The following is a 25,088-nucleotide window of genomic DNA, read 5'->3' on the forward strand; positions in this document are numbered from 1 at the left end:
CTTACTCATCGGATAAAACTGATCAGGCTTGACTTTCAGCTTGACCAGTATTAAAGCGATGATCAAAGTGGCCAGCTTCACCGAGTTCACTACCAACAAAATCCATCCATAACCCAGCTTCGGAGTAAGGAGCCGTACGATGACAGTGAACATGGTTCCGCTCACCGCGCTTTCACAGAGCAAATCCAATGCCGACGGGCCTCCGTGTCGCAAAGTGAGTTGAGAGAAGTACGAGAGCAGGACAAAAGATGAGACCGTGACCTAAGCCGATCAAAAGGCCCTGCGCTAGGAGATACTGCCAGTATTCCCTGCATACCGAAGTAAGGATGATACCAATACTAAATTAAATATCCACCGAACAGTATTAGCATAGACCAGGCAACTCGCCAGAGCCCCGACGAAAAAAGAAGAAGGCAAACGCACCGTAGTTAAAACCCACGAGATCTTGCCTGCTGGAAGAGACGCGTTTTCGGCATGATACATTTGGAAAATACCAAAATAGTTGACCCACCAGTGTTCATAAAGATCAAATGACATAACAAGATGATACATCAGAGCCTCCAACCACGGTCAGGATGAGGTACCTGGCCGCGCTGACCGCTTGGCGTGAACATCCCAAACGAAATCCACATCTCTCTCCAAGATGCTCAGCTCAAACTCTTCCAAGGTAGCTTCATTGGTGTCAGTGTCAATACGAGAGTCTGCTCGTTATGGGACTAGTTGATGCTGGGCTTGACGAGTTGATACAAGCGACTCAAGCTAACATCCTGACTGGAACGTTTCATTTTGCTGGTATTTGCAAGTACTAGATAGATAGTAGAAGATGTTGAAAGTTAGCGTGAAAATTATTTTCAGTCTCGTGATGTTAATGTTGATACGGGCATCTAGTTGTAAGCGTTGACAAGTGTTCTGCTTGCAGATTGAAGATGTTTGGATCCTAGAGATAGGCCATAAGCCAATGGCTAAACAACAGCTCGATTATTTTGCACAGCGAAATTGTTTTATTGCGTGGACGTCGAACAAGAAAGTGCTGCAGCTGTAGCTACTTGAGAAAGGTACGCAGTTTACCTTAACGTATCGCCACCTACACAGCCTTTTCATGATTTATTTCCACCCAATACATTGAGAAACTATACTTACAATAGTTGATATCCAAACAAACAGCGCATCCGCGCCATAATCCCGCCAGCCTGTTCCGTTTCACTAATATTTACTTTCGAGCCCAATACAAATGCTTCCGCTTGTGAGCTTGGCTCCAAAAAGATGACCCTGCCCCAGCTTATGTGTTCTTTATCAACTAATTCATGCGTTCCTCCGCCACTTTGATGTTGCTCATCTACTTCACAGGCCTACATGACAACCTATAAATTTAGTTAGCCATATGTCTGAAGCACAGCTATACGAGGAAACTTACGCAATCACTGTCCGCCTTTCCTTGTGGAATGCCCATATCTTCAAATGTCGCTGGACCCTGCTTACCAGGTTTTGGGGGCATGGTTTGAGCACTGGGGGCCGGACTCGGCTTGTTGTCAGGTCGCTGAAACTGTGATGGGGGAGCGCTTCCAGTCCTTGGCGGGCCAGAAGGACCCCCTTGAGGTCCTCCCTGAGGCCCACCGAAAGGTCCTGGGGACGGTCTACCACCAGGTCCGCCACCACCCATAGGCGGCTGCGCACTTGAAGTCCGTGGAGGTCGTGCGTTGGATGGGGGTTGCTGTTGCTGCTGGCCCTGAGGCAAGGAGCTTCCGCGCTCGGGGCGACCGCTAGCTCCAGGTACTCGAGAGAAGCGTTCGTAATTCTGAGACTGTGGGTTCTGCAAGCCTGGCGAGTATTGTCCACCAGTTGGAGCTTTCTGAAGGCCGCCTGGGTACTGCGCTCCATTGTCTTCGGGATAGGGAGAAGGGCGCCCTCCAGGACCTTGTTGACCACCTTCCCATCCTGTAGATGCAGCTCTATTGCGAGGGTCAGGTCGGCCTGGTCCGCCAGGGCCGCCAGGGTGAAGGTTACCCATGGACTGGGACTGAGGCATGGGTCGGCCAGCACCCGCCTGAGGGTTGATGCCAAAGGCGCTTGCTGCGCGATCGGACGGTGGACTCATGTGTTGACCCTGGTTGAATCGAGGAGAAGTTTGAGTGTCGTCCTCCGGGTATGGCGCCGTTGACTTAGAACGGACGGTCAGGGGCGGCGGTCGATCATCCTCGGGATAGGGAGCTGCTGACTGTGGTCGGGCTGGTGGCTGGTTGGAATCCAATCGTACGTTGAAGGCAGGAGCTCTATCGGTCGAGGTGGCGGGCAGCACAAAAGAAGCCCGCGAAGGGTCGGGGAAGTTGACATGCTCTGAGACGATGGTAGGACGCATTCCCAGCGAAGAATTAGCTGGCCCGTCCAGCGAAGGCGAGGCAGGGGCGCTGCCCTCGCTAAGTGTCGGCATCTGCTGTGATGGTTGCTTGAAGCGGTCGGGACGCTTGCCTCGTTGGGATCCATGTTGCGACTTGATACGGGTTAGTGTGGTAGTCTCGTGATCAGATTTGGATAGAGTGTTATTATCGTCAAGGGACTCGAGGCGACCGACGGCATCTTGGTTGCCGTGTTCGGCAGCGAGTTGGTACCACTTTCGAGCTTCTGCCAAGCTCTTTTCAACGTGAATTCCTATTTCGTTGTAATAGCCCAAGGCAAATTCTCCAGTAGGTAGCTTGGCAGCTGCGGCCTCCTGAGCATATCTGTACGCCAGAGACTCGTTCTTCTTGAAAACACCCTCATAACCAAAAAGGAACCATCGACTGACGCCTAAAGCCGCCTCGGGGAGGCCTTGCTTGGCAGCAAGACCATAATAGTGGAGAGAGAAGGATGGGTTGAACTCGCAGCTAAATTGGCAAAGTTCATACGCTTGGCCCATCTTGAGTTGGGCCTTAGCAAAACCCAAATAAGCAGACTTCTCGATATACATCTTAGTCGTCACGGGGTTGTTGGGTAGCAAACCGTCAGGGATAGTAATGTCTGGCAGATCACGTCCTATGAGCATGCCATAAACATATGCACCCTGGGGAGCATCTTCGTCCGAGCTATCAGCCGCGGCTTGTATCCGCTCCAGACCAGTCTGATAATCCTTGGTCTCGCCGTGTTGACCTAAAAGACTCATCATGCCCATTCTGTACAAGGAGGCTGAGTCTTTGAGAGAAAGACCGCGGTAGTAGTGCTCCTTAGCCTTGGACATGTCATTGGACTGTTCGTACAACATGCCCATGCGATACTCGGAGCGTCCATGGCCAAGCTCTGCGGCGCGCTTGTAGCCAATATAAGCCTCACGCTTGTCGACACGGTTACCAAATTTGCCAAATTCGAGCCATTTCGACCGCATGTATAATGCTTCGGGATGCTCTTGTTGTGAAAGGTAGGTAATGATATTGATAGCGTCGACTCGAAGCTCATGCTCGATTCGAGGCGTGGCGGGACGAGCCTTCTCGCCATATTCTCGGATCATAGACTCTTGGGAGATGTCGGCCCAAGTAAGGACGTCGCGCGCCCAGGTAATTTGCATGGACACATTTTGTGAGTGAAGAACATGCTTGCGCGCGTTCCAGAGAATTTCTTCCTTTTCCTCGTCAGTTGGGGGGATATTGTCGCCCTTGACCTTGGGAAAAGGCGAGAATGAGGGGGCGTCGAAGCTCATAGCGTTGAGACTCTCGGTGATCTTATCGGTAGACTGGTATGCACGGATGTCGTCGTGTGAGACCTGTGTTGCAGTCTGGGGCCGGGGCGGGTCGGTTCCCCGAGGATTGGTGTAAGTCGACAGCGAGGGTTCTCGAGAGTGACGAGGGCCGGTTTGAGATCGTGGTTCAACAGAAGTGGCTTCAAGCTCCATGCGTTGGAGGTCCTCTTGCATATTTTGAGGGACCTGAGGGGTTACCCTAGATACAATAACAACAAAGAATCGTCAGCATGCCCCACCTTTTCACCGTTGCAACCGCATCCGGTCCTGGCACGCTTTATAGGGAACGGGCTGTGGAAGGAGGATGGGGATCTGGGAAATAGAAACTGGAGACTGATTCGGAAATAGGATTCAGGGGGGGGGGGGGAGCCAAGAGAACATACCTTTGAGGGGAGGGAGCAACAACTTCTGGCATATAATAGTCATCGAAACCGCCGGGTACGAAGGTCGCGCCTAACTGTGGGGGAGCCATCTCGGTTCGTTGGCCGTCTATCGCAAAAGGACGTAAGATGTCAGCAAGAGGGTCGGGGGACACGACGAATAATGAAGGGGGCCCTTGTTATCGTTCCTTAGGAACAAATGTAAGAGCTGACGGGGCGCGGTCGCCGATGACTGCAGAAGCGGCGGCGTAACCCCTCTTTGCCTCGAGCCAGCAAACGGTAGGCTGTTTAGTATGCGCGTACGTTAGGCGCTGGCTTGATTGAGTTCCCAGGTTGAATAGGTACTTGCTTGCTTGCTCGGTAGACTGATTGACGGCAATGGTTCCAATTTAAAGTCTGCAACGGCTAAAATTGCCGCAGCGAGGCCGAGAACCACGTAGTAGTAATATGCTGAAGCCCGACCAAGAGGGGAAGTGTATTGATTGCACTGTAACAATTATGCAACGGGGATACTGGACAGAAACCCAACACTCTTCAGGGGCTGATGATCAAGCGCATGGGTCTCGCTACAGGGAATACGGAGTGCCAATTTGTAGCCCGGTAAGACCCAGTTTGGGGGCGCCGGTTGGGGCTGAAGATGAATTGCGATTCCCGTGTAAGAGCGAGGCCTCAACTGCCGTAAGATCAGAAATTGCAGGTAAGGTATATTGAGCAACAACCTGCAGTAATCCAGAAGGCGATGCACCGGAGAAAATAGGAACTTTTCGGGGCTTTCTGATATTCAGGCATAATAATTGCACTCTGAGACGAGACGTGTTTGAGATCCATAGTGGCTTGGCAACTCAATACCAGCAAGGCAGTGCACTACTATGTAGGCGCCAGACGTAAATAGTTTTGTAGCGATAAACATCAACGCTGGAGGGCCCAGGAACCTAGGTAGGTAGCTAGGTAGCCAGGTTGCCTTCTGTAGGTGACATATCGTGCAGGAAGTATGTAGTTAGGTTTTTTGGTGACCACTCGCAATGAGGATGCCCACTGTTATGCACATGTTTTGCACTTTGAGTTTTGGATTATAGACAAGGGGTCCATGTCCGTTTGTTCGTTCGAAGTTGACCATCAATCAGTCATAAAGCAAGCAAGCAAATCAACCCGGCAAAGGAACTTCGCCGCCATGTTCCCAGGCCGCTTCTGCATATCAGCTCTCACGAGGGGCACAAGACAAGAAGATGACGAGAGCACTGTGGATTGCTTACATGAGGAATTACCAGCAGCGGTTGAGCTGTTGTTAGATTTCTTGCCGAGGTGGGCATATTGCTGATAGCTTGCCATTGCGGCTGGAACTGTAGGTGACGAAATACGTTGCGGCCGAGCGGACAGAGTCTAGAAAAAGACAGCAACAAGCAGGCCGATGGCAAGGAAAAGAGGATGCTGGCTGAGGTCTGGAGGGTTCGTTATGTATTCGTCAGTTCAAGGCTCCAGTATGTACTTTAATCAGAGCCTGCTTGGAGCTATATAGCTGTAACTGTGACACCACAATCACTAGCCGGCATGAGGAACCCTGCTTAGAAGGTGGGCGGGCGGTTGGGAGATGGCGGGCGGGGCAGAAAACAGATGCGCGACAGATGTACGTGGGGAATGCGAGCGAGGCTGGTGTTGTCTTATTGTAAGTCGCAGCAATGATTTGTGATAAAGCTTCAAACTAGGTACTAACGATGAATCACCTAGGAATCTACCTACTAATGTAGGTAGGTAGTTTAGAATAGCAAAAATCGACTTACTAATCCACCCCTTATGTTCTGATCTACCAAGTGCTCTAATCCCTTGAGGGTGAGCAAGGAATAGCGTGTGTGGTAATTCGCAATGTTGCGATTATGGATTCGCAGCAGGGATCTTGCTCCAGACCCTTTCGTAACGGCGTCAAGGTGAAATATGGAACGCCGGTTTTTGGGTTGTCAGATTGATGGATCGACGATTTGACGTATGTATGGAGGGGTAATGCACAGGCAGCTCAGTTACTTACTAAGGTGCCTACTGAGTGATATGTACGTGGGAAGCGAGACAGAACAGGTTGTAAACAGAAAGGGGTTTCATGAGTCTTCAAAGTTCAATAAGACCTACCAGAATACCTAGGTACCTATTCGACGTCAGATGGCTCTTGCCACTGACCCAAGTGAGCCCGTGAGCCCGCTTAGATAGGTACATAGGTAGTAGAAGGTGGGTGCCACAAGAAAGATCCCCGCTTCCATATCATGTCTCTGTATCTCCCTCATTGATCAACCTCACATAGACATCTTATGTACATACCTAGTAGGTACCTACCACCTATTTATACCTTCCAAAGAATAAACTGTATACAAAATAGTTCGCAAGGGAACCGGAGCTCAACACCAGCACAGTAATAAGTGCCAATCAACTTCACAGCCTTTTCTTAACCCACTTTACCTCGTCGAATTTCGAGGTTGAAGCAATTCTCGAGATCATGCCAATGGGTGGTAGTGATAATTATATAACGAGGTTGATTACGATGGCTCACCCTAGTATGACGCTTCTTAATTCCTGTGCAGTCAGTCCGGCCTCTAACTGTCAGCTGGATGAATATCTCTTTGCCTTTCGCCCCAAAACCTTGTTGAGTTCTCCTAGCTGAGCCAAAGTACATGGCGATACCGCTCAGCCACAGCCTCAATTGCTATTTTCGTTCATGTCTAACTATCCAATGGGTGGCGCTTGCGTTAGACTAGAATGATGGAATATGGGGACTGTCCATTTTGGAAGCTGGTGAGAAGGTTAGTAATTGGAGGGTTGTAAGTTTGTTGTACGTCGGGGTATAGAAGAGTTACACGCACACAAACACAGGGCCTCTGCAAAGTCACGAAACATGTCAACGGTGACACGAATATGTGTAAATTATTGTGATATGGATACGTACTATCAGCGACAGTCTTGTAAACCAAAGCTAGAGGTAGGTAGAGTTGAGAAACCCCAAACACCATCTGTAATTTTACTACAGTACAATTTGAGAACAAGCATCTCCAGTGCCGGACATTTATGGAATAAATACCACCCGATTTCGCGGCAATTTCGTTCGGTACCTTATCTCCATAGTGCCCCCTGGAAAACTCATTATCGCAGTTCAGAATAGTATCATATATTCGGGAAAACATCATCTTAATAGTTAGGGCGTTTATTAACTAACCTTCCCATGCTTGAAAGTTGTTTCAAACGACCGCGTTCAGCGTTCACATTTATCACGAAATGTGATTATCCCGGACCATCCTTTATCCGGATCATCCCTGCAAGCATACCTACCTAGGTAGCAACTAGCACCAACCACAGGCATGTGCCGTGGCCTCGCGTCACTGGATGCAGCCTGCTGAAGCTTGAATGGATATCATCATCAACACCACACTCAACCACAAATAACACTCCATTAATCGTATCTTCACCACGACAACTCTCTAGTCACCCCCTCACTGCTCACTCATACTTTCGATACTCTGGAATACACACTTACAACCCGTCGCCCACCATGGCCGAGCGCAATCTCTCCCAGATCATCTCTCAGCTCAAGCATTCCCCCTCCATGAGCTACACTGATGCCAACGCCCTCCTCTCAAAGGCCAAGCTTGCTCTGCTCAAGCTCAACGCCCTGACGCCCTCTCCTTCGACCCCCACGCAACTCCTTCCTCTCGCCCGTGAGACCTACGAGCAGGGCGCCTTATTTGCCATTCGCGCTCGCAACCCCGAAGCCTTCACCCGCTACGTCCAGCAACTCCAGCCCTTCTACGAGCTGCCCGCCTCCGTTCTCCCACCCAACCTTCTCGAGCGTAACAAGGTTACTGGTCTGAGCTTGCTTCTTCTCTTGACACAGGGTCGATATGCTGAGTTCCACACTGAGCTTGAGAGCTTGGAGAACCGTGAGGGAGGTGGCGGTGACGTCGAGAGCGATCGATACCTGGGCTATCCTATCCGCCTGGAGAGATGGTTGATGGAAGGATCCTACGACCGGGTGTGGAAGGCCATGAAAAGCAGCGAGGTTCCTTGCGACGAGTACAGCGTATTTTCTGAGGTAAGCAGCCCATGTCATTCCTAGTCTTCCTGCCAGCCAATACTGACCTCATTGTAGATCCTCAAGAACCAGATTCGTTCCGAGATTGCTTCCAGCAGCGAGCGCGCGTATCCTAGCTTGCCTATTAGCTCTACAAAGTCCCTCCTCTTCCTGGATTCCGAAGGCGACGTTATTTCCTTTGCTCGCCACCGTGGCTGGATTGTTCGCGATGGCCACATTTACTTCCCTGATGCTGCTGAAGGTGAGAATGGTGACCAGAACAAGGACATGAGCCAGATGGTGATAGAGAATGCTCTGGGTTATGCCCGAGAGCTCGAGACAATTGTTTAATGGGTGTGCTCCGACAGCAGCACCACAAAGAGAATACGGAGACATAGACAAGTAGAGAGAAACAGAGCATTGTTGTACGATTAATTTTAACTCGACGACCTCGTCTTTCAGGCGAGTCCCCAAAAACATGCATCAAATACATTTCTTGAAAGCGTGATTCCGTGATCTTGTGCTCTGCGCATATATAATCAGGCTAAGTTGCAACTACAAAAACATGACTCCATTGTCATCTTTCTATCAGCCAGTCGTCCAAGTTCAACCTTTTTTTGAGCCCGAGACCCTTCGCCTCTTCTAACCGGCTCTTTTCATGCATCGTTGACTCGAAACTCCTTATCCCAGCTGCCCACTTTCATCATTAAATCTTTGACTATGTTCTGCGAGCTTAAGCGAACAGCTTCAAGCCGCTTCCATGCTTGCCAATCTCACAAACTTCGCACACGCGGCACACAGTGCCTTTGTACTTGGAGTGGTACTTGGAGCCATCAAAGGCACACTCCTCGTACGCAGTACCGCTGTAGATGGGTGTATGGCTGGCGGCGCACACATCAAACTCGGCGAACTGGTCGAACTCAATCTCAATGGCATCATTAGGGTTGCGCTCGCATTGAGCCTTTGTCTTCTTCGCCTATAGAAGCCAATTAGTAAATGAAGCAAACTGACGATCTCCAGCCGTGGGATAACTTACGTTTTCTACAATCTTGGTTGCACCTCCATTGGCAATGATGCGATTGGCAAAGCTCAAGGCGGAATTGTAGTTTTTGTTTCGAATGGCCAATTGCATGGCGCTCAGCAGAGCAAGCTGACGGTGAGGCACCTCGATTTTGGGGATGGTGAAGTAGGCCGATAGTTCCAAACTTCTTTGAAGCTTCTCTGAGTCCTTGGCTACGACGTCAGGAGAGCCGAGTTGCCTCCTCGAAAGCTCAATACTCATGGCAACAGCGTATTCGCTGGCCGAGGTAATGAGCTTCTTGGCCTCGGAAACCTCATCTTCGCTTGAAACAGCATTGACGAGAATGGAGTGCAGGATGCCCTTAAAGATGCCAATACCAGCTTCCAGTTTATTGGCCTTCATGGAATCGTAACCTGCTTGGAGGTCGTTGGAGGCAAGGTGCTCGAGATCTCGGGGAATGATAGGCAGAACCTTTCGTGGATCAGTCTCATCTAGAGTCCTGCGCACATAGTTTACCAGAGGTGGGAGCCCCTCTGAAGCAGGTAGGAAAGTCTTGGAGGATGAGTAGACTTCCAAGAAACGTGATTTGAGAGGCGAAAAATCAACAGCGCCGACCTGGCGGTTAAGAAGCTGCATAGCAGTTTCAAAGGAGCCTCCGGCAACGTGATCGACGGCCAGTGGCGAGTTTCGCGCCCACATATCGGCCTCGCTGCTGGCAGAACCGCCTGCATCAACACTCTCAACGTTGACAAAGTCGCTGTCAGCCTCGGGGACATCGTCATCTCCCATGTCCCAGCCGGCAACATCCTCGTCATCGTCATCAATCAGAGTACCGTTACGCTTGGTAGCCGAATCAATGTCCATTGCGTCCTCAAAGCCCGTGTTGGCAACAGCGGGCTCATCTTCCAAAGATAGACCTTCAACCTGGCCAAGGAGAGCCTTCTCAAAGAATGACTGTGAGGTAGCCTTGGTAGGCCAAGATGCCTTGAAGGTGGGAACAATAGGTGCAGTGGGGGATAAGGGGCTTCCTAGAGCGGGCAGAGAAAGATCCTCCTCTGTAAGGCCAGTAGCCTCCAGGATAGACTGGCATTCTTCCTCAAGACCATGCGACTTGGCGGTCATGTAGGCAAGAGGGTCTAGAATAAGTCAGCAGCGGTCATTAAAAGAAACAATAGAGGTACCTACAAAGGTCAATCTCCTTAAACATCTGAATACGGTCCTCGACCTCTCCGAGGTAAACAGCGTTCTGGAATCGTGACGTGAAGTCACCACGGTGCTCTGCAATCTTGGCCATACGGGCAAGCTTTGCACGGTCACCGGTGGCAAGGTATAAGAAAGACAGCTTGTCAAATTGTTTGAGCTTTTGGTAACACATCTCAACAACCTGATGGTTGCCGTGTGCCAGTGCTTCTGTACTAAGACGGGTCCAGAATTTGGGCTTGTCAAGTTCCTTGGCCATCTCAACGGCGACATCGAGGTTACCGCATTCAACAGCAAGATCAAACCGAGTGGTGGGGTCTTGGACGAATTGGAGGGCGATTTCGGGGTATCCCTTCTTCTGCAGGTAGGAAATGATAGATTGACCAACAAGACTGGAGTTTCGAATAATGTGAAGCATTTCCTCATAGTTCCGCTTGACCAGAGCCAGCTTGAATCGGTATTCTGTAGGGTCAATTTGAAGGATGCGAGGCTTTGCGGCTCTGTCAAGGCAGTACACGTTGCGGCCCTTGACCTTGACCAGATAAACGGTCTGGTCAAGGGTTCGGACAATACCGTTATCGCCGTTCAGAAGAGTGTACTTGACATGGTTAAGAGTAGAGTATAGCAAAACGCCTGCATCATCCCAAGTAGCGCTCTTGATACGAATGGTCTCGTGCAGAGTACTGACCTGCTCAAGAGCCTTCGACACAATAGTAACATTGTGCTTGCTGAGGAGAGCGGCGTAAAGTCCGTCATTGGACCAAACAACATATTTAACACCGTTCACAGCAAGCTCGGCAGTACTCTTCTTCTGCTGAATATCATAAAGGTGGACAGCAGTGGGAGTGATGATCAAGAGGTTACCGGTACCTCCAAAATAAATATCGGTAGTGCCGGTAGGGGGCTTGAAGGATCGGGTTGTGTTGTTGGAGAGATCCTTTATGTCAATGGTCTGGTTGGCAGTGTTTAGAACAGCAAATCTGTTACGGGCGACGAAAATGGCAGAGCTGCCAGCACCTCGTTTAGACTCAGCGGGCTCGATCGCACCGGAACCGTCTTTGGGCAGGTTAACCAATTCGTAAGAGCCTCCATCAGCTGGGGACGTGACCAGGATCGATCGCTCCGCAGGGTTAAAGGACAAAGTTCGGGGCGCGACCCAGGCACTGCCAAGCTTCTTGAGCGAGAGGAGTGTAGGGCTCTCGATGTTCTTTTGAAAATCATAAGACCTGACGTGCTTCTCCTTAGTGACGTAAAAGAGAAGATTCTGGTGCACAGCGGACGCAGGGCGCTCTCGCTCCAGCTTGAAAACCATAACACCATTATCGTGACCAGCAGCAAAAAGATTGATTTCAGGATGGGCTGCGATAACCCAGAAGCGGTCGTTCTCTCGCTTAAACGATTGGACAGCAGTTCTCTTGTTCAAATCCCAGACGCGAATGGTCTTGTCCTCTCCAGCAGACAGAATCAGATCCTGATGCGGGTGGAAGAGACATCCTGACGCATTCTGGAAGTGACCTCGGCATGTATCGACTTCCCAAGCTTTAGTCTCGCTCATACGCCATAACTTTACCAGACGATCGTCGCCAGCGCTAACAATAAGGGGCATAGTGGGATGGAAAGCGACCCAATTTACACCACGGTCGTGACCTTCTAGAACGAACTTGACAACGGCGTCAGTGTTGCCAAACATGTCGGTCTGGTTCTGGTTGGCGCGTGCCATCTGGTCCTCGAAGGACATCGAGGTAGGCGCAGAGTGCTTCTTTCGGAGGCCGGAGATATCCCAAACACGGACGGACTGATCGAGCGATGCAGATACAACGAGGTCTTCCTTGGGGTGAAATTGAGCACACATTGCATAATGGTTATGGCCGGTCATAGTGCAAACTAAAGAAAAATCAGCATTGTTATCAGCCAGGCCAGGGTTGCCGTTTCAACATACTCAGCGACCTGTTCTGCCAGTTCCATATCCGAATGGTCTGGTCATCGGATGCTGACAAAATCCACGGAAGCTCATGGTGGAAGAAGACGGTTCGGACGTAGTCGAGATGGCCGTTGAGGGTAAAAAGGCAACGCCTGGTCTGGTAAGACCAGACTTTAATCTTGTAGTCGTCACCACCAGAAACAAAAAGCGGCTGCGTCTTGTGAAAGTCCACGCCGCGGACGGGACCATCGTGCTCTTCAAAGCGATCAATCAGAGTTCCCATTCGATAATCCCAGAGCTGGATGGTGGAAGAGTGCAGTGAAACGAGGATCCATGGTCTGATGTAAACTTGTCAGCTTCGGAGCTTGCGATGCGGTTTAGCGACGTCGAATAACGAACCTCTTTGGGTGAAAGGCAATGCCTTTAGCTCTCGAGGACTTGGACTCGAACTGCGCAAAAGGAACACTGTCAGTCCTGTCAAGATGTATGGTCATCATATCTCCATACCTTGGTCAACATTCCCGGGGAGGATTGCATTATGGCGGAGACGTGAAGCCGCAGCTTCGAGCATTAAGGGGTGGAACAATTCAAGACGCCTAGGAAGCGGTTGATGGAAACAGCTGTTCGGCTTGCTTTTGGCTGGATCGCAAGAGTCGGAGGCAAGTTGACCAGCACGGCACAGCACGGCAAAAGAAAAGCGAGGCGAGGTGAGGAATACAGAAGTTGTAAGGAAGAGAGGGAAATGTCGTAGTTGAATGCTGGCCTACGAAACGAACTCCTTCCTAGGCTTGGGCAATTGAACACGATGCTCAATGTGGGCTATCCTATCATGCTGGGGGAGTACAAGTGGATCTCAGTGGTGCAAGGCCACTGTGAATCATGGAACATTGTTCGCCCGATGTAGAGGGGCCAGGTGTTCCAAAAGTGAAGGAAAATCGGGGACCAGCTCCCTGAATGTGGCTGCCCAGAAATGCATGGTTCTGCCACGTAACTACTAGATAGATAAAAGGAGTCTATCAACGTCCATTTGCGCTAAACCTAATCCAAGCAGCTCTTGGTTTAAGTGACGCTGTCCGATTCTGAGTAGTCAGTCTTCTTTACCTACTAACCTATTAACCTATTCTTGTGCCCAGTAGGTAGTCTATTGTTGCTGGCAGTTGAGACTTGTCGCACGTAGAAACCAGCCTGTGGGTATCCAATTCCACAGATTGGCTCCAGATTGAAGACTTTACCATTATTACATGATTCCAGTGTCAATCCATATCCGAGCTATTGAGAGCTGTCCTCTGCCCCTCCATCGTGAGCAGCGAAGCTCTTAAGCTGCCATAATCAACGGCCAAAGGCGACTACATGCATCGTCTGGCATAAGCTGCAAAAATGCCGTGTCTCTCACAATACATGGCCGTAGCCATGTTGGCTGCCACGGCTACGTCTGCTTCCCCTTCAGTTAATGTGGGCATGCACGCTGCCTTCCCTCGCGGGCCGTATCTGCTTGAGCTTCTGTAAGCTTACAATGTTTCTTTCTCCTGAACCGTTCGCGGATTAGCTCTAACTAACGCCTTGTAGTGAGACAGCTGCTGGGGAAAACTCGACTGCGTATTTCCCACTTCTTGATAAAATTGCCAGTGGCCATTTTGCATCAGCCAATTCAGACGCAGAGCTCTACCATCAGTTCCTCCAAGTTCTTCAGGAAGATAGCCATATCATCACACCCGATGCCCTTTCTACCTTCAAGCTATCTCTTTCCCTACGGGCTGCCGCACCGCGTATTGAAGCGCATTACCAATATTACAGTACAGCTGTAAACCCAGCATCTCAAATAGATGCTGCTGATGACTGCCAGAGCTGGGCTTTGATTGACAACCAAAAATATTGTTCTCCGGGGCTCGCCGCAGCTGTCGAGGGCGAAGTAGACTCCAAGTACGTTTGGTGCTTACCACATACCCATCCTCCGTTTCTGACATGAAACAGACAAGCAAAAGTGCTACCATTTGATCGTGTTCTGGGACGCGGAAAGGATGCCATCCTTTATGCTGATCCTACGCACACCTCTTTTGGTCCATTCCATGATACCCTCTCCCAAGCTGCAAAGCAGGGTGGTCTCTCCTACAGACTGCGGTACCGTCGAAGCCCTGGTGCTTCCAACTCTTCCTTGCCTGTGAGCGGCTACGGTGTTAAATTGGATCTGAAGCGGACTGATTACATCGTAATCGATGATCGTGAACCAGGCCATGAGGCCCAAAGACAACCTGTTATGGCAGATGTTGATCTTGACACTAATGAGGAGGTTGCTGACCTGAAGCCTCTTTCGTCTTCTGAGCTTGCATCTCTGGGTCTCAAGACTGCGTCTTTCATCCTCAAGAGCGATAACCCCCTCGATGCTTTGGTAAAATCGACACAAGACTTTCCCAAGTTCTCAGCGTCCATTGCCTCCCACGAGGTTACTCAAGGGTTCGCCGAGGAACAAGAGAAAAACACGGCAGCTGGTGTCCCTAGTGGAATCAACTTCCTTTGGATGAACGGCGTTCAGCTCATTGAGCGCCAGATTGAACCGTTCACACTCATAGAAATGATTCGGCGTGAGCGCAAACTTATCGATGGTGTACGCGAACTTGGCCTCGATGGCCAACAGGCTGTCTCACTCTTGGGTCATTCCGAGATTGCCAGTTCTAAATCTGATGATGAACCTCCAAGATTTGACTGGACTGATCGGCTGGAGGATGGGAAAGCTGTCATGTGGCTCAACGACCTTGAGAATGATGCCCGATATCAAAAGTTCCCCAGCGATTTGACTGCTGTACGTAAGAGTTTGGTCCCTGAAGCTGCATCGCTAACTATCGTATAGCTCCTCCAGCGCGCATATCCAGGTCAGCTTCCACAGGTCGCCCTCAACCTCTTCCATGTTGTTGCACCCGTCGATTTTACCAACCTTGAAGATGGGAGAGCTTTTGGGCAGTTAGCCCAGTTCATGCAACGCGGGATCACTATAAGATTCGGTATTGTTCCTTTAGCCACCACTCCTGCCTCTATCGCTCAAGCCAAGGTTGTCTATCATTTGATGGAAACTTATGGCTTTGAATCTCTAATTACTTATCTACAAGAGAGCGAAGAGGGCCCCGAGGGTGCGGCGGATAAGAGGTCGTTCGCCAAAGCCATCGATGGACGAGAACTGCTGCCAACAAAGACTAAGATGACCTTGAGCGAAGTTCTTGAGGCCGAGTCTTACGTGCAGAGAATTAAGGCAGGCCAGGCCTGGGCAAGTCGCCTCAACGCCGACACCGCTGTGCGCCCAATTCTCGTTAATGGCATGGCTATCCCACGCGAAAAGAATTGGGTGCAGGTAATGGGCCAGCGGTTGACTGAGGATCAGCAGACAATCCAGAAAGCTGTGTACTTTGGGCACATTAATGAGGAGGCACCCGTTTCAGATCTCTTTCTTAACATTGCTCTTTCAAAGAGAAATGCCTATATCTTCCCTGATGACGACAAGACTCTTCGTGTCCTGGATGTCAACAAGCTCTACACAGACCATGCGGGGCTATTTGGTAGAATAGCTGTCTTGCCTGCCGCTGCTGAGAGTGCCAAAGAAGACTGGACGGTACTCACCGTCATTGCCGATCTCAACACTGACGATGGGCAAGATCTCCTGCTTACTGCTCTTGAGTTCAAACGCAACAACCAGGGAGCCCGGCTTGATCTTGTTCACAATCCTTCTTCAACTTCAAATGCCCATGCCATCAACGGTGCATTCAAGCTCAGCGAGGTTAAACTTGCAGGGATGAGGTGCAAGGACGATCTGAAGGCTGTGCTCGAAGCATCATGGACAGCGGAAGACGACGGGTTTGGTGCCGCTCTAGCTAACTTTCTGTCTACTTCCAACATTCAACCTGGAACAAAGGGTTTGCTCCTCAATGGTCGATTCGTCGGTCCCTTACCATCTAGTGTGTCTTTCAAAGATGACGACCTGGAGCAGCTTTTGGAATTTGAACGACGCAATAGGATCCTTCCCGTTTATGCCGCGATCAAAGAACTCGGCTTCACGGATAAATTGTCCGATCCCATTGCTGCTGCGAAGCTCACCTCCATCACGGCGCTTTCTACTATCTCGGACCTTCCTCAGGGTATATTTGAGTCCGCCCCATCGATACGAAGTACCCTCTATAGCACTTGGAATTCAAAGCACAGCTGTATTGAGGTCGGCAAACCGGAAACTGCGAGCGTCCATATCGTTGGTCTCGTCAATCCCACTAGTGAACAAGGACAGAGATGGGCTCCTATCCTCAAGGTCCTGTCAGAACTTGATGGTATATACCTGAAGCTCTTCATGAATCCAAAGGAATTGACAGGGGAACTCCCCATTAAGCGATTCTTCCGCTACGTGCTTGATTCCACGCCATCCTTTGACGATTTTGGTCACGTTAACAGCCCCAAGGCTACTTTCAAGGGCCTTCCTTCAGAAGTACTATTGACAGCAGGCATGGACGTCCCTCCTGCTTGGCTGGTGGCTGCCAAAGATTCCATCCAGGATTTAGACAACATTAAGCTTAGCTCTGTCAAGACAGATATCGATGTGGTTTACGAATTAGAGAACGTTCTCATTGAAGGCCACTCGAGAGATGGCAAGCGGGGTGCTCCAAGGGGTGCGCAATTGGCGTTGACAACCGAAAACGATCCTCTTATAACAGATACCATTGTTATGGCTAACCTCGGGTACTTCCAGTTCAAGGCCAATCCCGGATTCTATAGCATCCGACTCAAGGAAGGCCGCAGCTCAAAGATCTTCACTATTGAGAGTGCTGGCGCCCAGGGCTATGCTCCTGTACCTGGAGACGAAGGCACAGATATTGCACTCATGGACTTCAAGGGTACAACCTTATACCCACGGCTAAATCGCAAGCCCGGAATGGAAGAGGCTGATGTTCTCGAGTCGCCCGATAATGAGAGGGATGGCATTGTTGCCAAAGGTCTCAAGTTTGCGGAAAGTCTCCTTGGAGGCGCCAAATCGTCCAAGGAAATCTCAGCTCAAGAACATGCTGAAATCAACATCTTTAGCGTTGCTAGCGGCCACTTGTATGAACGCATGCTCAACATCATGATGGTTTCAGTTATGCGGAATACCAAACATACAGTCAAGTTCTGGTTCATTGAGCAGTTCCTCTCCCCATCGTTCAAAGAATTCATCCCTCATATGGCAGCTGAGTACGGGTTTAAGTACGAGATGGTTACCTACAAATGGCCTCACTGGCTTCGTCAACAAAAGGAAAAGCAGCGCGAGATATGGGGATACAAGATCCTATTCCTTGATGTATTGTTTCCTCTCTCCCTGGACAAAGTCATCTTTGTTGACGCGGATCAAATTGTTCGGACCGACATGATCGACCTTGTGAACCATGATCTTGAAGGCGCACCATATGGTTTCACGCCCATGTGCGACTCACGTACAGAAATGGAAGGCTTCAGATTCTGGAAGCAAGGTTACTGGGCGAATTATCTTCGCGGACTACCATACCATATTTCGGCGCTCTACGTTGTCGACCTTAACCGCTTCCGCCAGCTAGCAGCAGGAGATCGCCTTCGACAACAGTACCACACACTTTCAGCTGACCCCAACAGCTTGTCTAACCTGGATCAAGATCTCCCAAATAATATGCAGTTCGCCATTCCAATCCACAGTCTTCCTCAGGAGTGGCTCTGGTGCGAAACCTGGTGCAGCGATGAGAGTTTGACTGGGGCACGCACTATCGACCTTTGCAACAATCCTCAAACCAAGGAGCCAAAGCTCGATCGTGCAAAGCGTCAGGTCCCGGAGTGGACTGTTTACGACAATGAGATTGCGGCCCTCGATCGACGGCGTAAGGGTGTTGCGGGTAAGAACGAAAACAATGAAAGCAGAGAATCGGAGAATAGAGCACATGCAAAGGATGAGCTCTAGACTATAAAGTACTCGTGCTCTAGTCGCGAGAGATTTCACATTTTATATAACTTGGTGGCTCTCTCTCATCCATACAGTATTATGCATTGCACATAGTTCTCAATATGAGGCATAAGGGATGAAATTACTAGGCCAGCTAATACCGTACTACATAGTTCTCAGACTACTTATTTTTGTACCCCAAGACTTAGGAGGCCAACTTTTCTGTTACCCACCAGATTGCCTACCAGGATGCGTATTTTATTTTGCCAACGCCCCTTTTATTTAGTCTAGCGATGTGGTATGCCACCAAAATTTAGCCTTATCGGTATAAGGGAAACCACTGACATCAATCAATCATCTGCTTCTGTAGTAGCTACACCTCTTAATTCAAAGAGTAAGTATCACGCGTCGTTGTCGGCAGTTTAGTATCTGTTTTGAATCAAGTGTAAGTTCGCCGATAAAAGCTAATGTCAGGCCTTAATGTCGAGACAAGGCTCTGAGTCACAAGAATTATCAGAACAGTATGCAATCGAAAATCACAATGCCCTAGACAGTTGACGACGTACACATTGTCAGACATATTTCAAGATAAAATTTTTGGTTTTCGCCTCACAAGTTTCAATAAGATATTTGAATAAGGATTAAGTTAGTATGTGATTAGTCCCTCCGTCGGCAAGTCATTGCAGGGTAGCTAATCAAGCAAGTACGTACTTCGTATATAGATAGTTTGAAAATTAACCAATTCGCCTCGCTTATCGTTTGCTGTACATACATGCTCAAAAGTCATCCCACAACTTGCTGTGGTGAATATGCCCATTCCAACACTCAGTTTGCCTATCCCAGTTATAAACCCAACTAGTATCTTCACAACTCCAGGCCACTCGGTATCTTTGACTCAAAGCATATGAAGCCCAAAGACAGATCGGTTGACCATGACTGTTCCCAACAACTAAGTGCAGAAACTATTTGAGTGGCATGGGCAAGATGTGTCCGATTCACCTTCAAGTGTTCCATTCCACCCCACAAACGCCTCGTATATGTAGTGACTATATTCGCGTCTATTCCTGTACAAAAAGCCCCGAGCCCTCGTACACCGCATGGAGTAATGCCTCTCATACCAAAAAAAAAAAGAAAAGAAAAGAAAACAGACTTCGAATGCTCCCCGCCGTTTTTGAGCCTTAAGCCATTGTTGTCACAAATGTCTTGTTATGTCCTTCGGCCTCAAATGTGAATGAGAGGCCACAGAAGAAAAAAAGACGATGGGTATCACAAATGCTGGACAATCAAGACACCTCGCTCCCTATATCCTTTACGAGACTGCAACCGCGAGGAAAAAGAACCAAGAAAGAAAAATATCACGCCCAGTGCTTAGGGTTGGCTTGTCTCACGCTCTTCTCGGATCGAAGCCATTGACGAAGGTTGCCCAACACCCAACATTGAGGAATGGCTCAAGGGCGGCATTCCGGCTGAGGTCTTGACACCAGTTGCCGAAGGAGCGCCGCTGGGCGCCGCTGTTCCATTGATGATTTTCTGCTTCGAAAGCTGGGCCGGGTTAATGCCGTTTTCGCCATTAGCGGCCTGTGCGTTGGAACTGTCGGCCGAAAGTTCTTTATGCAACGGCGATGAGGGAGAATTGGACTTTTTGCTTCGAGAATCGCCGTTGACAGTGTTGGCTCCACGCGAAGAATTACGAGGGGAAACTCGACCAGTCTAAAAAATATGTCAATAAACTTCCTGAGTATGACCAAGATTATGAGGCTTACCTGTTTGGCCCAACGGAGACCACAGCTGTTACAAAGATCCCTCTGACCACTGGGTCCTCGACGCCACTCTGGCGTATTCCTTGTGTGGCAGTTTGCACAATCCCGAACGACATTGCCAACTCCCTTTCTTCTCTTACGCTTCTTCTTGCTAGAAAGCAAACCTCCGAGTTCCTCGGCCAATATGCGATTCACCTTCTCCATCTGTCGTAACTCGAATTGCCAACTAGAGCATTTAGTGGTTCTTAATTCGTCGAAAATGTTGTCTTCTGAGGCCAGAGCTGCATCTTGGGTACCTGGTGCGAGTGCGCCACCGGCAGGCTGCGAGACATGGCCTGTCGCATGGCTTTCGTTACCGTTGTTTAATCTCGGGGTAGCAGCGACTGACCTGGAACCAGATGCGCTAGCAGGTGCGAGGTTGCGCGACGAAGCCTTTAGTAATTTTGTTTGAGCAAGCAAAAATGATGGCTTTTGGCCTTCGGAGGCGTCGCCCGGGTATAGAGTCGTCTGTGCCTGCAACACCTGGCCCCTGCGATTCTGAACCTCGTGCTTGCAAGTAACGGTTTTTCCGCGCCTTGCCTTTTCCATCGTTCGTCCAAATTCAGGTCGCGATTCTTTCCGCATAAGATCCTGTATACTGGTTCCGACCAGGCTATCGGGCTGAAGGTCGAGCAGTGACCTGATGTTCGAAGAGACATACAAGAAAAGACCTGATGTCGAGAGCTTTGTCCACAACTCACTGTCACCAATGCCTCCGTTTGCTTCAAGATTGCGGCGGCTTAAAGCGAACACTGGCCGCTTGCGACCCACCAGAATGATGCACTTCCGGCCTTTCCCTTGTTCGACAAAGAGTGACCCGTGGCTTTCGAACCACGTATAGCCGCTGTGTTTTCTCCGTATCCGGAAAACGATATTCACTGGGTTCCCGGTCGTTGTATCCTTTAATTCTCGTGTGACGGGAACAATATCGGACGGATGACAGACAGTTGAGAGTGAGTTGCCAACAAGATCAGCGGCCTCGTATTCCAAAACCTTTTTGCACGATGGTGAGAGGTATAGAAACAAGCCTTTCAGTGAAAGGACATGGACAACGTCGTCGGTATTCTCGAGGAGCATCTTATCCCAGGATTGCTTGTGCCAATCTGATGTCAAACCCTTTGGACTAAATTGCTGCAGTAGAGTTGAAACATCATCCACGCCCAAGGTCTGGCCATTTTCAGGCTCCCATTGGCTAGATTGTGGTGGTGTCCAGATATACTGACCGATGTCGCTGTGTTTGTAGTTCACTTTAACACCTCCTAGATCTTGATTAGATGCGATTGCATCAGGACATTCCACGAGATCGATCTGGAAGCCAATAAAATATCTAATTTCGTCCGTGTCCCAGGGGATGGGAATCATGGTTAGAAGATTCAAGAACGGCTTTCCGCCCTTTCTATAATTGATCAGGCTTTGTTGGACTTCTCTGCCCTCATGAACCATCTTTTTCAAGTTGTACACGGCACCATCGTCGACGAATTCGCGCTTGGATCCCGCTTCGACTTTACCATCAGGCGCTTGAAGGAACCGGCAATTTTGTCCAACAATCTCGTGGCGGCTGTAACCAGTCAGGTTCTGAAAGTTGTCGGAAACATATATAATGGGGCAATCGTTCATGGAAACATCGCAGACAACGAAAGCACACGACATATCAACGGCACCGAGTTGAATCCGCGGATTTTTGCGCGTAGCAACTAGCCATAAAGCCTTGAGCATATCAAACCCGCTCTTCGAGTATATGGTCTTTTCTTTTGAATCTCTGGGACCATCGCCGGTTGATGGCGTCGTAGCGACTGATGCACTGGTGGGCTGGGTAACAGTTGTCGACACAGTCCCGTGTGACTGTTGCTGTGGAGGAGAAACGACAGATCCAGAGGCGGTTGAGACCTGCCGAGACAAAGAAGGTAAATTTTGGCTGTTATCTCCGTTATTATAAGGCTGATGGCTATTCATCATGCTGTCGCCCGGTTCTTCTATTGTGTCCATAGTTGTATTGGCAGGGGCCGGAATCGAATTCGGTCGAGGAGGGTTGCTTTGATTCATGCTCATTGAACTACCGTCGGGAGATAGATCCATAGAGAAGTCGTTACTGACTTGAACTTGAGGGGTAAGTTGACCCTGTGGAAATTGTCCGATGGATGGAGAGTAGAGGTTCATGGGCGAGCCGTTACCCGCCATCTGCGCCCCAACGCTCATACTAGCAAACGTATTGGGCATCATTGAGCTCATCATATCAGGAGAGATGGCCGAGTAATCGTTAGGGTCGGCTGCCATATAATTGCCCATTTGGTCCATACCGATAGAGGTATTGATGGTTGGGAAGCCTGGCCCCATAGGTTGGTTGAATTGATAGGAGTTAAGGTCACCGTTATCAGTCCCAAAAGTCATTATATCGCCATTACCAACAGCAGACATCCGTCTTTGCACTTGATGATGTTGCTCCTGGTGCTGTGGCATCTGAAACTGGCCCATGTGGTTAGCAAAACCCTGGGGCATGCTCTGCCGGCGGTATAATTTGTCTTGGTTATCGCGAACAATGTCGTCGAGGGAATCCCCTCCTGGAAAGTAGGAAGGGTCATTCATATTGTGTTGCATGTGATTCGGCTGGTTCGGCTGGTTCGGCTGCATGCGTTGTTGTTGCTGCTGCTGCTGCTGCTGTTGTTGCTGTTGCTGCTGCTGTTGCTGATGGGGGGAGTAGAAGCCATCCATAGCGACAGCATCTGGCTGGACAGCCTAGCCAGGCACTCGAAAAAGAATTTCAGCGGGCGTTATCCCGTATGCACACTGTTCAGGGACGCAGATGGTGTCCTAAAGCGATTACCAAGGGGTTGGTATATGAGGTTGGCCACTGTTAAAAGGGCCCTAGCTATAACAAAAGAAGGTGTTTCAAGTATCGACAAATGCCACAATACAGAGAAGTTGAGGATGTCGTAAAATTGGAGGGTCGAGTCGATCGATGAGCTGAGTTGGATCGAGTCGAGTCAGGTTCGGGTCGATATTTGACGTGATAAATCAGGTCGGGTAGATCAAACGACCGAGCGAAAAAAAAGAGAGGGACAGGGTATGGACAGTCGCAGACGGCAAATGCGCGGGGGTGGGTATTGTTGCTCGCTCGAATTTGTACTCAAGATTGAAATATGACTCGAGATGTATCGGTGGAAAACTCGGAACAGGAGGAAACAAGTGCTCAAAGGCGGACGCGATGAAATCAATTTTTTCGCATTTGCAGTCGGTTCGTGTCGAGTTGTAAGGGGGTTGAAGGTCGCTTTAGAGTCGTTTGAAACGGGAAAGACGAGAGGGATGGAGAAGTAGAGTAGAAGAAGAATGGGAATGCGTGAGATGCGGATGGGAGTGTGGGTGGGGGAAAGTAAGTACCTTGCTAGGATCAGGCCAGGCAGAACGACTTGGGAAAGGATGGTAGGAGGTATGCACGCACCAGGGTACCAGAAAAGTTAGCCGCCAGAAACATAAGAGACGAAATTAGTAGGCCAGCTTATGTTACTCAGATCATACTTCTTAGGCTATTTATTTTTGTAGCCGGAAGCTTGAAGGTCAACTTTTCCGCTACCCACTAGGCACGTACGGTACCTAGGTACTGTATAGTGGGAGGGGAGTGTCCATCAATGTGACAGAGTGGATAGATGGTGCGAAAGGCAAGACCGAATCAATGGATGTGCTGGGACTGGGCAGCTGCTGGGCTGAAGCTGGCTGACTATTGGCCTAGGATGAGGGGTGACTGTTGTTTTCTGCAGTTGACCTTTTCCCATTGCCCGTCCGTTCCATGCGCAGGTAGGACCAAGCCAAGTAACTAAGTGAGATGAAAGGAAGGAAAGAGTAGGGGGTGGGAACCAACCCAACTTTCCAGTTCGTTCCCTTCCATCATTAGGTAGCTAGAATGGTACTTGGGTCTGCGCTTAAGTCTTGGTGTCATGGAGAGGTACCCCGGTAAACAGGACTTTACCCTGCCGACGAGCGCACCATCTACCCAATGTGGGGAACTGGACTCAAAAGGTGTCAGGAGGGACATACACCAACCCCAAGGCCAGTACCTGCCTCCTATCTTCGGTGTACCAAGGTATACTGTAATAAAGCTGATAAAAACGGATCGCTGGCAGCTCGGCACAAAAGAGCCCAATATAGGACGGGAAGACCCCGTGCTTCGCTTTTCTCCGCTGCAGCGTGGTAACGAAACGCAATATTTTACAACCTAGTAGACTCATCTACCCTCTGCCTGTACCCAGGTGCTCAGGGTTAAGATCATCTCCGTTATGAGAAACATGCGAATTTACACCAACATGACTATTAAAAGCCATCGGGTTTGAGTCGTGGACAATGCATGTTTCTCCAAAAGACGGCGAATTCATGCTTATACTTACCCAGCCCTTGCTACATCTTTGATACCCTGCATTGCCATGTCTCGAAATCACTAGCACACCCGACCGTTCCTTGCAGGCCATAAAAACTAAGGTCAAATGTGAGGATCAATAGTTCAACACACCCCTTGAGGTGGCTGCTTTCCCAATGACAGGTGCATTGCAGTGCCTAACCATTGGGGCGCAGGTTATTTGGCTGTAAAGAATATATATACAATGTCAAGTCAGTATTCCAATCTATATCATTTTAGAGCAGATACTTGCTTGGGCTGCTTACAGCATCTATCTTCTTCGCCTCAAAGGACATGATGCTATTCACCTTAAAACTGCATATAACAACGTGGACTATCTACATGGTACGTATATTGTATTAACTGAGTCTTTTCACTGATAATCTTTGTACGCTTATTGCCTGACGGTAAAATTCAATATCGACACTGTAGACAGGGAATGGCTCAAGAAACTTTGTACAAGGACTATTTAGATCTCCCCGACGAATTGCACAAGCGAGTAAAGTATAGCCATCATGACTGAAAGCTTTAATAGCTCATTAGTTGTTAACTAAGGCCCAGACCGCGAGTAACATAGCCTGAGACACCCACAGCCCATATTGCATACATTACAAGTCTAAGACTCTTTGACCCCAAATAACATAAGCAGCCTTGTCTTCATAAATAGTCTCATTCAAAATGGATTATAATTGAGCCAGGCCATCGTGTCTTAGAGTAC

At 49.4% G+C, this 25,088-nt stretch overlaps 5 protein-coding genes across 5 annotated transcripts; 2 read left to right on the forward strand and 3 right to left on the reverse strand.

Annotated features, from left to right (window-relative positions):
• Window positions 1-1,349: 1,349 nt before the first annotated feature.
• On the reverse strand, window positions 1,350-5,415 carry FPOAC1_011734 (uncharacterized protein; the record flags this gene model as incomplete). The annotated part of the gene is made up of 4 exons (XM_044856101.1): window positions 1,350-1,361; window positions 1,415-3,905; window positions 4,090-4,195; window positions 5,340-5,415. The coding sequence occupies 4 exons, from the start codon at window positions 5,413-5,415 to the stop codon at window positions 1,350-1,352; spliced, it is 2,685 nt and encodes an 894-aa protein (XP_044703414.1).
• Window positions 5,416-7,612: 2,197 nt separating this feature from the next.
• On the forward strand, window positions 7,613-8,482 carry FPOAC1_011735 (uncharacterized protein; the record flags this gene model as incomplete). The annotated part of the gene is made up of 2 exons (XM_044856102.1): window positions 7,613-8,152; window positions 8,210-8,482. 2 exons carry the CDS (start codon window positions 7,613-7,615, stop codon window positions 8,480-8,482), a joined length of 813 nt encoding a protein of 270 aa, XP_044703415.1.
• Window positions 8,483-8,864: 382 nt separating this feature from the next.
• Window positions 8,865-12,810, reverse strand: FPOAC1_011736 (uncharacterized protein; the record flags this gene model as incomplete). The annotated part of the gene is made up of 6 exons (XM_044856103.1): window positions 8,865-9,107; window positions 9,168-10,288; window positions 10,338-12,236; window positions 12,292-12,611; window positions 12,673-12,722; window positions 12,781-12,810. The coding sequence occupies 6 exons, from the start codon at window positions 12,808-12,810 to the stop codon at window positions 8,865-8,867; spliced, it is 3,663 nt and encodes a 1,220-aa protein (XP_044703416.1).
• An 873-nt stretch (window positions 12,811-13,683) lies between these two features.
• Window positions 13,684-18,205, forward strand: FPOAC1_011737 (uncharacterized protein; the record flags this gene model as incomplete). Its single annotated transcript, XM_044856104.1, has 4 exons — window positions 13,684-13,775; window positions 13,840-14,193; window positions 14,245-15,070; window positions 15,119-18,205. The coding sequence occupies 4 exons, from the start codon at window positions 13,684-13,686 to the stop codon at window positions 18,203-18,205; spliced, it is 4,359 nt and encodes a 1,452-aa protein (XP_044703417.1).
• A 1,350-nt stretch (window positions 18,206-19,555) lies between these two features.
• On the reverse strand, window positions 19,556-22,695 carry FPOAC1_011738 (uncharacterized protein; the record flags this gene model as incomplete). Its single annotated transcript, XM_044856105.1, has 2 exons — window positions 19,556-19,897; window positions 19,951-22,695. 2 exons carry the CDS (start codon window positions 22,693-22,695, stop codon window positions 19,556-19,558), a joined length of 3,087 nt encoding a protein of 1,028 aa, XP_044703418.1.
• Between the last annotated feature and the right edge of the window lie 2,393 nt (window positions 22,696-25,088).

The sequence above is a fragment of the Fusarium poae genome, chromosome 4 (genome assembly GCF_019609905.1).
Source record: "Fusarium poae strain DAOMC 252244 chromosome 4, whole genome shotgun sequence".
NCBI lineage: Eukaryota > Fungi > Ascomycota > Sordariomycetes > Hypocreales > Nectriaceae > Fusarium > Fusarium poae.